The 11,127-nt window shown below is 58.5% G+C and overlaps 1 protein-coding gene across 5 annotated transcripts; it reads left to right on the top strand.

Annotated features, from left to right (window-relative positions):
- Nucleotides 1-6: 6 nt before the first annotated feature.
- On the top strand, nucleotides 7-10,905 carry SPACA9 (sperm acrosome associated 9). Of its 5 annotated transcripts, XM_015594160.2 has the most exons (5): nucleotides 7-493; nucleotides 5,412-5,591; nucleotides 7,861-8,063; nucleotides 8,673-8,820; nucleotides 9,642-9,712. In XM_015594160.2, the coding sequence occupies exons 2-5, from the start codon at nucleotides 5,448-5,450 to the stop codon at nucleotides 9,651-9,653; spliced, it is 507 nt and encodes a 168-aa protein (XP_015449646.1). In that variant the 5' UTR covers nucleotides 7-493; nucleotides 5,412-5,447; the 3' UTR covers nucleotides 9,654-9,712. The 5 variants fall into 5 exon arrangements, with proteins under 5 accessions (XP_015449646.1, XP_006918142.1, XP_024906895.1 ...); XM_006918080.3 differs by having other exon boundaries at nucleotides 8,673-10,905; XM_025051127.1 differs by having other exon boundaries at nucleotides 7-326; nucleotides 8,673-10,905.
- Nucleotides 10,906-11,127: the final 222 nt, after the last annotated feature.

An 11,127-nucleotide genomic window follows, 5' to 3' on the forward strand; every position in this document is an offset into this window, starting at 1 on the left:
CTGGGCACAGACACCCCAGAACACCCCGAGCGCAGGGCGGCACCCCCGAGGGGGCGGGAGGCGGAGCCTGCTCCCGGCTCCGCCCACGCGCCTTGGCGCAGGCGTTGAGCTCTGCTCTCTGGGCCTCAGTTTCCCCATCTCTGAAGAACAGAGGTGAGGGAGAACATCTGAAGAGGGAAGGGCGTCCATGAGGCTGGCCGGAGGGCAGGAGACCCCGCCGGAAACCCCCGTCCCCCACTCGCCGCTTCTGAGCGCCGGGAGACCCCGCCGGCCGCCCCGGGGGTGGGGCCGGGCCGCCACGTGACCTCATTGCTAGGACACCCGCGGTAACAATCAAGCCCGCGTCCCCGCTTCTCACCCCGACCTCCCCGCCCTTCATACACCCCAACCCCCGTCCCAAGCCCTGGGCAGGGCCTCCCCGCCCCTCCGGGGCCCCAGACACCCACGGAGACACTCCAGCTTCGGGGCGCTCTGTGAGCGAAGGACAAGCCAGGTTAAAGCCCCGGGTTCGGAAACTGGGGGTTGGGGGAGCGGAGAGTGCGGGGGACCGCCGCTGCTGCCCCGGGATGGGGAGGGAGTGGGACCTGGTGGGGGTCGCGTTAATCCCCAGTGGGACGCGAGCAGCCGGGGTGCGGACGCAGCGCTGAACTGAGAGCTCTTAGCTATGGTGCCATTCTTAGCAGGAACTACCGTTTTTGAGCCCTGTGCGCTCAACTGTCCTGTGTGTGTACATGGAGCGGGAAGATGGCATAGGCAATAGGGATTGCCCAGAGTTCGGATCCTGGCTGCCCTCTCCCCAGCTGCGTGGGCCTGCTTGTGCCTCCCTTCCTCCCCCGTGAAGTGAGGATTATGGGAGGATTCCGTGAACCGATGTATCTGAAGTATTAGGCAGTAACTGGCAACTAGTAAGGGCACGATACATAGGGGCTACTGTATTATCTCATTTAATCTTTGCGCCAACCCTGAGAAATAGGCACCTTCATTCCCATTTTACAGATGAGAATTTGGAGGATCAGAATGGTGAAAAATAGTTGACTGAGTGACTTTGGGCAAGTCATTTCCCCTTTCTGGGCCTCTTTCCCCCTTAGTCGTTGATCACAGAGCATCTGAAAGCCCCTCAAAGAGCCTCTAATAAAAACTCTCTCATTTTATGGGTGGATAAACTGAGGCCCAGAAAGGAGAACATTCTCGGCCAAGGTCACTTGTTAATCAAAGGCAAAGCCAGGGCTGGAACTAGGTGTCCTGACTGCCAGCCAAAGCCTTTTCCACCCACCAGCAGCCCAGAGACAGGCTGAGGTCTGTCTCCCCCTCGGAACTGCTTCCTCAAAGTGCTCAAACCTTGGTAGGCTTGTCAAACCCAACTGCAAAGACAGCTGGGGAAGGAAAGGAAGCTGCCTCCCCCTGAACAAAGAACACCGCAAGCAAGCCTGCGATTTGCACTAGAGAGATTCGGTTTGCTTCCTGGACATTTCTGAAATGACTTGCCTTTCTCTTCATTTATTTTAAGCCCTAGGCGCTTTTCATACCACGATTTAATCTTCTTTAGCAGGCTGGAAAAATACAAATCAATTAAAGCCTAAAACCTATTGGGTAATCATTTTTTCCTTCTTCCTCCCAGAGCGAGAAGTGCCTGCACCCTGTGTCTTTCATCCCGACTAATTTGGCTGCAGTGACTCTCGTTCAAGGGACGATCACTTTGGATAGCTTATTACAGCTCTTCTCACGTTTCTGGCATGCATGTCACAAGTCTCTAGGATCAAGAACCGAGTCAGTTTTGCTCTCAGGGGCTCTTGGGGCCACCAACCCCTGAGGTAGTACTGTATCCCTGGAGAGTTTGGCAGCCCCAGGAAGCCTCAGGAAGGTGGCAGGGAGCCAGGTACACAGGGCAGCCTCTGAATGCTAGTCCCCATTGCTTTAGGATGGAGAACAGAGAAGAGTCTCATGGGAGTGGAAGCGAGATCCAGAGTCCAGTTAGTGCGTGACTCCTCGGAGGGCTCAAGCAGCTTTTCAGTCCGCCCCCATTCCGATGTCTGGCATGTTTGTCTCTCTGGACCATTCCAGAGGGAAGGAGGGAGATAGTCGAGTTAAGAGCCCGGATTTTATACGATCAGGCAGAGGTGAGCAGGAAATCCTGGCTCACTCACTTCCTAGCCGTGTGATCTCAGCTTCATCCTCTGCCGTGCGGGGATAATTGTGGTACCCTGTTCACAGGGCTGTGGTGAGGGCCGAGCTAATGCACGTCCAGGGTTTTCCTAGAGCCCCATCAAGTCGCCTGGTGTTAGGAAGACTGGGGCGAGCCACCCAGGATCACACTGAGGGCTGGAGCACAGCTGCAGTTCGCCATGCAGCGCACCGACCCTCCCTCTGCAAACGCCCCTTTGCAGACCGCGGAGCCCTCGCCCCTGGCCTCTGCGTCCCACTGCCCTGCCTCGGTTTCTCTAGCTGTGCCCTTATCTGAACTACTCCTCATTCCCTTATCCAGCTTGGCTGCCTCCCACGCTAAGAGGCAGCTCCTGCAGGGCGGCGGACCTCGCTCGCTCCGCTCAGTGGTGCACAGCCCGGCACCTGTGAGGCGCGGCATGTGGAGGGACAAACGTGAACGCACGTGCGGAGCGCTCTTCGCTTCCTTGCTTTACACGCCTCCAGGTTCCCCTCATAGCTTTGCCTGACGCCTGGCGTCCCGCAGCCTCACCCCAACCGTCGCCTTCTGTACCTGCTCACGATATTCCCACATCCCCACCCCGCAACCTCTAGCCCAGGGTCCCCCACCCCAGCCCCACCTGCGCGCTCTCTACCTCTCCGAAGCCCACCCTCTTCAAACCTTCCCCCCTCCAGGAGGTCGAGCCCTCAGCAGCCCCTGCGGCTTTGGGGCGGCACGCCGTGCCCATCCCCGGTCACACATGTGCGCTGTTTAATCGCAGTGCCTTTGACTGCTCCAAGTACCGGGCACTGCCACCTTCTGGGCTCACACCTTACACCTGCCATCTCCTGCAATGCACGTTAGGACTCTGGGGCTCAGAGGAGGATGAGCGGCTGGCCCGAGGCCGGCAAGAAGTGGGAGAACCAGGATTTGAACCCAAGACCCCGTGACAACAGAGCTCAGGTTCTTAACCAGCGCCCGCAGCTCTGAGCATTATGGGAGAGGCCAGGCCAGAGGCGCTCGGCCCTCCCTGAGCCTGCCCACGTGCTGCACGGACTGTTCTCGGTTTCAGCTCCGAGTCATTTGTAAGCCCTGGGCCCCAACTAGGGTGGGGCAAGTGAGGCACTGTGCCTTGGCTCAGAACTTGGGGGGATGCCCAAAACCTCAGTAAGCAAGATAAATAATATTTCAATGCAAGATTTTTTAAAAACCAAAATCTATGCAAAAACTCATTTAGAATAAAATATCAAAATTTTAAGAGACAGGATCAATTATTACTGATTTTCCCTGTTGCCTCAGGCTCCAAAGGCAAGGCACTGTCTTTACTTAAAGTTCTGGGGTTTTGTTCTTCATGGACTTTTTAGTATTAACTTTTTAAAAAAATTTTACCTATCTTGATTGCTGGGTTTTCTGGTGCCCCCTTAAATTTTGTGCCAAGGCAAATGCCCCTGATGCCAGGGGAGGCTGGACAGAACACCCCTGCGTCCTTATTCATCATGTGCCATTTCTGCCTCCAGGTGGGGGCCAGGAGGCAACTGGATACAGCAGGCATTCAACAAACTGTGGGCTCCCACCACGTCCCAACCCAGCTCCCCTTTCAGCTTGCCCAGTTCACGGGGCAATAGGAGGGCTGAGCGAGGAGGCGGTGGAGCTGGAAAGGGGCCGCTGCCCTATCTGGCCTGGCCCCGGGCCAGCCCGCAGCGCGCCTGCCCTGCTCTGTGGGCGAACACAGGCACTGTGGCTCCCAGGGGTGGCCTCCAGGCGCAGCCGCTGAAGTGGGCTCCATTGTGTATACAGTCAACCCTCTCAGGTTCATGGGGCACAACTGTCAGGGTCCCTTCTGGCCCAGCTCCTTTATGGCGGCCTGGCTGCGGTTCAGCTCGCAGCCCAGGACGTGGACGCCATCACCCAGCGCTCCCCAAGCTGAGTCACTGCTCCCACTCGGTCCTGGAGGCCATCATCTGGTCTGCTCCCCTTGCGTTTCCTTTCATCTCCCTGATGCCGGAGAGACATCCTCCCTGGCTCCATCCTCCCATCCTCCCGCGCTGGGCTCCGGGTGCCCAGGGAGGCATAGCAGAAATGCCTCCCGGCTGCACTTGGTTCTCACCCTCCACCTGGGACCTGCCAGGAAGCCCGGATGTGGCCTTGCCAAGTCCTCTGGCCCCTCCCCCTTGCAGCATCTTGCTAGGACCCTTCCTCCTTCCCTCCACACACCTCCTTTGACCCCTGCATGTCTGTGCCTGGGCTCCGTGTGTGCTGGGGAATTTCGAGGTTGCTAGGACCTAGGGCGTCTCTGGCACACGCTTGTTGTGACACCCTGGGTGTCATTTTCCCTCCAGAGGTTAAGGGGAGTTGATCTGCTGGGGTTCCTTCCAGCTCTAACATTCCATAAACCTGTGACCTGGAGTATTTTGTGTGTGCTCAGCCAAACTGTGATGTCACAGAGGACAGAATCTGTGGGCTTTCCTGCTCCCAAGGGAGATTCGAGACGCGTTGTGGACGCCTGAATCACACTGGGACAGTCTGTGAGGCACCAAAAAAAGAGCACGCTCCGAGGCATTCACATTTCCAACCAGGGTCACCCTGCAGTTAACGGGGGTGGAGGGTGGGAGGGGCCAGGGAGGAGGCCGGGGCCCCAGCCTGGGGATGGTCAAACCTGAGACCAGGGTGTCTGCCCCAAACTGGGCCGGGAAACTGCATCTTCTCAGATTGGACGGTCCAGGGCTGAGTTCTCCCCTGCTTGGCCCACTGGGAAGGATCTCGCCAACTGCAGAGTGGCCGATGTTTTAAAACGATTTGGTCTAGTGAGTGTGTGTGTGTGATTGAGAGAGAGATTGAGAGATTGAGAGAGAGAGAGAGCGATTGAGATTCTCACAGTCTGGATTGAGAGGTAGAGAGAGAGAGATTGAGAGATTGAGAGATTGAGAGAGAGAGAGAGCGATTGAGATTCTCACAGTCTGGGGAGACCGAGGACCAGAGAAATTCTTGTCCACCATGGAGGGAAGGAAGTCGTTTTATGGCAAAGAATGTGTCCTTGGCGGATAGATGGGCTTGGGTCAGGCCCGGCTCTGTCACGGACGGCCTGGGGGATCTCAAGCAAGTGCGCGGCCTCCCAGGGCCTCAGTCCCTTCCCAGCCAGAGGGATGACAGCAGTCCCCGCCCCCAGGGTTGTGGGGCACCGCCTCGTGCGGGCTGTGAGCGCCCTGCCCTTGACGCCAGCGCTGGGTCTGCAGCCTGGTCCTGGAAGCTCCTGACTGCTGCCCGCCCGCAGGCCCGTCTGCTCCTGGAAGCGAGCGCGGCGGGGGCGATGAACGAGGTGAAGGAGGCCCTCCGCGGCATCGAGCAGAAGTACAAGCTCTTCCAGCAGCAGCAGTTCACCTTTATCGCGGCGCTGGAGCACTGCAGGGAGAGCGCCCACGACAAGATCCGGCCCATCAGCAGCATCGAGCAGGTGTCGCAGCGCCCCCCCGCCCCGTGCCGGGCAGCCCCGGGCCCCGCCCCTTGCTAGAAAGACGGAAACAAACAAAGCTGAGGCCCGGAGAGGGGACGCACGGAGGGAGCCGCCTGTTCATTCCTTCACACGTGGGCTCAAGACTCAGCCGCAAGGGCCACTGCTGTGACCTCGGCCAGTGATCCGCCTCTCTGAGCCTCAGTTTCCTCGCTTGTAAAGTGAGAAGAGCAGCACATGCCCCCCCCACCCCCCACGGGCTGAGAAGCAGGTTGATGAGATGATCCTCGGACACACAGCACATGTCAGGCCGCACCCGCAGGCTGCGTGCGGGGCCATCCCGAGGTGCACACACGTGGTCCCAGCTGGGGATCCAAGGGCGTTCGAGAAGCTCAGCACGCCAAGCACACTGACCACGGACGCTTTCACTTAACCCGCGTCTCCTCAGGGACCGGCTTGAGGCTCCGTGCACTGGGGACACAGGCCCCGGCCCCCACCCCACCCCACTCCCGGGCATGGAGACAGCAGCCCTCGCTGGCGAGCGCCCTTTTAAAAATTCTTTTTTCTCGTTTTTGTAAAAACACCTCCCAGTTTAACTTGAAAAAGTTCGAACCAATGGAAAATGAACACCCATATGACCTTCACCTTGATACACCAAGCCACCTGTAAGATTTGGCCAGGTGTGCAGGCTCTCTGTGGAAGCACACCCTCCTGAACCTGAACTACTTGGAAGTTAATTGGCTTCATCCTGTTTAGCCCACTCCCCAGAGGCTCAGAGGACCAGGTGCACGCACCCGTCACTGAGTCTGCGGCAGAGCTGAAGGACCCCAGCTCCTCCCGAGTGTGAGGAGGGGGGGTCCTGCATTAGGTTCCAGAAGGTTCTTGGTAAACAGCGGCCCCACGTTTTGATTCTATCTTAAGTGTTGACTCTCCAACCTCACCCTGCCCTCCCTGGACCAGACGTAGCCTGCGGTCACATGCGCACACACCAGGTGGCCCAATGACACTGCTCTGCTGTGGTTACACCACGGTGCAGGCTCCTCCGTCCTCAACCCTCGTCCCAGGGCGGGTGTGCAGGCGTGCCCAGTGGGTGTCAAAGCCTCTGCCTCTAGCAACAAAAGGGCTCCCAGTGGCAGCAGGAAAACCCTGGTTTAGACTCAGGCCTTTATGGGTGCTGGAGGTCACCATGTCCCTCCCACCAGACCGTGGAGAGGAAGGGAACCGTGTGGTGATCCTGCCTGGACCCACCGGCCGCTCCCCAGGGCAAGGTCAGGCCTCCGCCCTCGCCTGACCTCCAGTCGAGGCACTGGGTGGTCCCAGGTCACTCTGGAGAGATAGAGCCCTGACCCACGGAGGACCCCTCAAGAAAAGGAGCGGGAAGCAGACCAGCTGTGCCCTCTGCCTCGTTTGAGGACGGCCTGCCCACTCGCGCGTCTGCAGCGCGCTCACGCTGAGTCTGGTCGTGTGCTGCGTGCTTAAGCACCTCGTCCCCCTAGAGCTGATGTTTGTCTGAGCAGACCAGCCATGCGCGCCCTCTGCCTCGTTTGAGGACGGCCTGCCCACTCCCGCGTCTGCAGCGCGCTCACGCTGAGGTCTGGTCGTGTGCTGCGTGTTTAAGCACCTCGTCCCCCTAGAGCTGATGTTTGTCTTTGGTATGAGGAAGAGACGTTTTTCTTCTTATGTGGATAATCGTTTTCCCCAGCTCCGCTGACTTACGTATCCTTCCTTTCTCTGCCTTGGACACGCAAGACCACAAAACTGCAAAGGATTCCAGTTCCTTCTATTTGCTCCTCAGGCTGGGTGGCCCCACCCAGCCATCCTCTAAGTGGGATAGTGGTATGAAAAGTCAGAGGCCAGCTCTTTGTTTTAGGCATCAGCTTGGGTACATGGGGACAGGTGAGAGGTGGGGCTTGGAGCCGCTGAGCTGGAGCGAAACCCAGCTTCGCTACTTTGGGTGGTCCCCAAGCAGCTCACGTCACCTCCCCGAGCCTCCAGCATCCATTTGTACAGTGAGGATTTAAAAACTACCCAGCCCGTACGGTTTAGGTGAAGACGAGTGAGATTGGGCCTGCAAAGCATTTTGCAGGGAACCTGGGACACTTAATGACGTCTGCTCTACGTAGGGGTCTGTGCATTCAACACGACTGGCATCTGGACCCCGGGAGGCCGGGCGAGGCCGGGCAGGGTCCCTGGGCTCTCCCACGGAGCAGCTGGGCCCGGGGTGGTGCCCCACCTCCCCCCCTTGCTGACGGCACTGGCGGGGGGCCCGCAGGTGCAGAGCTACATGGAGCATTACTGCAACAACTCCACAGACCGGCGCATCCTGCTCATGTTCCTGGACACCTGCGCGGAGCTCAGCAAGCTCTGCCAGCGCTTCGAGGCCCTGCACTCCGGCACGCCTGTCACCAACAACCTGCTCGAGAAGTGCAAAACCCTTGTGAGCCAAAGCAACGACCTCAGCAGCCTGCGAGCAAAGTGAGTCCGCTGGCCCTGTTCCTGACGCCTCGGTAGTGTGTGCTTGTGGGGAGGGGCGGGGACGGGAGCGGGTCCTCTGTGGAGAGGCGGCCAAACCCGAACGGCCAAGGCCTGGGAAATGCTAGGCCCACTGATCCACTGGAACAGTTAACGGGGACCCTGAGGCCCCAGATGGGACACAGCCCCTCCCCCTGCTGCAAGCCCCAGGCGCAGGGAGGGGCTCAGAGCAGTGAGCCCCGCCAGCCCTGGACTTCTGAGCCCTAGGGAATCCGGAGCTCAGGCGCCCAGGTCCTAAGGAACCATTAGGGTAAGAAGAGTCGAGGGCGACGCGGCGTACTCCGGGGCCATTCCGGCGGGTTTCCGCAGTCCTCAGCCAGGGGTCTCCAAATCTGGGGGCATGGTTTACACCTCCTTTCACACCAGGGTGACCTGGGTCCTTGGCCTCTCCACCTGCTGTGGGGACGGTGCCTTCGCAGTCCTGAAACCTGCCACGGGCCTCCCGTGTGGCCAGGATGAGGACTGCCCTCCGAGGCTGGGGAGTGGCCCGCCACGGCACACAGCATGAGGTCCCTGGACGGGGGCCTCACTGGCCCCCTCTTGCCCCGGCAGATATCCTCACGACGTGGTGAACCACCTCAGCTGTGACGAGGCCAGGAACCACTACGGCGGCGTGGTCAGCCTCATCCCCATCATCCTCGACCTGATGAAGGAATGGGTCGCCCACTCGGAGAAGCTGCCCCGGAAAGCACTGCAGCACGTGAGTGAGCCCGGGGAGCGCCAGGAAGCCACCGTGGCCGCCGCTGGTCCTCCCCAGACCGCAGGCGCCCGGCCGGGGTCACGGAAACCCTGGTGCAGGCGACTTAGAAAAGACAGTCTCAAACCCAAGGGCAAGGACAAGGGAAGTTCAAAACCTCCCTGGAGACCACCTGGTGGGAAGCTGTAACTCAAAGCCAGTGACCTGCTTGCCACCCGGTCCCATCCCCTGGGGTGCTTTGTTACTTAGTTTCCACGGGTCAATCCACTGTCGTTGGCACCCACGGCTCCTGTCACTCATTAACCGCAAAGGGGACGCCCCCGACATATCCCTGACGACCTCTCTTCCCGTCCTGCTTTAACTTCTAACTCCTCCTCGCCCCTGAGCATCAGACCCCGCCCGTGACGATGGGCCACTCCCGGTGTGCTTGGTAGAGGGTGTCCGCGGGAGGCTCCGCCAGTCCCCCACACCAGGCAGGCCCAGGTCCCCAGGCCGGCCACCAGGCTGCAGGAGGCCACCACAGGCAAGACGTGTCCCTCTGTGAGACAGGGCTGCTCCCACCTCCCAGGCTGCCGCGGCTCAGCTCACTGCCCATCTACAGTGTGACCAGGTCCCCGGACCAAAGCCCGCAGGGGAACGAGCCCACCTTTCCTCTCCTCTACCTGGGAGACGGAGACTGAGAGACGCTGGAAGAATCTGACTTTGTGGCTCCTGCACAGGACCATTGTCTGGCTCTCACGACACGAGTGAGGCCCATGACTGTAAGATGGGCCACCGGCCCTTGCGCGTGGCGACATGCTGACTGTCGGCTTTTCCCTTCACAGGGGGCGACTTAGCTTCTGTGTTCTTGCTTCCTCGGGGGTGACAGTCAAGAATAAAAGTGTTCTGCCATCTCTCTGCCTGGCGTGGTTTCCTGGGACTCAGCCCTCAAGGAAAAGCACGTTTATGCTGAGACATCACAGGACACTGGGCAGTAGCCTCACGAGTGGGACCACAGAGCAGCCCCTGCAGTGTGCCCAGCTCCAGAAAGCCGGCTCCGAGCGGGTTCTGCCAGAGGCCCGCAGAGCGGCACGGTGGCCCTCGGGTATCTGAGACCTGGTCAGACAAGAATGCCCGGGTGTTCTGGACAAAATTCAAAGCTGCCACCTGAGTCTTTGTCTCAAAGGAGCTGCTTCCACCCTTAAAATGGGCCAAGGAGCCCGATTTCCAGGGAGCGACCGGGCACAGGCAAGCAATTAAAAGCCGCGTTGTAAACAGAGCTGTTCCGCCCTGGTTCCCCGCCCCCCAGCGCGTCCCCAGCAAGGGATGGTGAGGCCAAGAAGTCTAACAGCCATTTACAGGGGGATTCCTGCCTTTGGCCTGACAGCACATGGAAGGTGCTGGGTGCAAGCTGCACTTTTCCCGGACACACTCACAAAACACAACCAGCAGGGCTCAGGGTTAGTCAGCTCCCAACAAGGTCAGGGTCACTTGGGCTCCGCCAAAGGGCTGCATAAAGCCCAACGTGCCGGCCGACCCCTCGGAAGACAAGCACACGCCGAAAGAAAGGCGGGACAGCCCTGCAGACCCGCAGGCCGCCACCATCTGTTTTCTGGTAGCGATGACTCAAGTCAACCCCCACCCCACACACACACAGCACCGGGCCTCTCTTCGGGAAGAGAGCATGAATTTGAGGCACATAAATTTGGAGATTTGTGACCATTTGTCAGATGTTCTGCCAGAACAAAAAAGATCTTAAGAGACTAAAGCCAGATCTGGAAACTTGTCAGCCCCCTCCACCCGCCGCCCAAGGTCACCAACCCACACAGACCCCGAGGTTTCTGCACCTCGGACTAGTCCCCACTTTGCCTGTAAGCCCTGCAGAGGCCAACACGAGTCACTTCAGAGCGACACGGCGAAGTAGTGCAAAACGATAAATTTTTATTTGTTCACAGTTAAACACAAGCAACTGCCTTGACATTCTGGAACATTCTAAGGACAGCAAACCCTTTTGATTCCACTTCCCACTAAGATTGTACCATTTTCCCTCGCAGTTCACGTTTACGGCATCTGATGTGGATTGTTTGACATGCTTTTAAGATCGAGGTGGGAAAGTTTAAACCTTTTGATAAGAGATGACTTTTTAAAAATTAACTAAAAGCAGTCATTTAAAAAAATCTTTTTCACTGATGGGATCCCTTCGAACTGCAAGTTAGCCACATATGCTTGATCCATGATTGAATTACAAAACTAGACTTATGTCAGCAAAATCTGTTCCTCCGTAATGTGTTTGTGGTCCATTCGAGTCTTCCGAAAAGCCATCTCTGATTC

This window comes from Pteropus alecto, unplaced genomic scaffold, assembly GCF_000325575.1.
Source record: "Pteropus alecto unplaced genomic scaffold, ASM32557v1 scaffold67, whole genome shotgun sequence".
Lineage (NCBI taxonomy): Eukaryota > Metazoa > Chordata > Mammalia > Chiroptera > Pteropodidae > Pteropus > Pteropus alecto.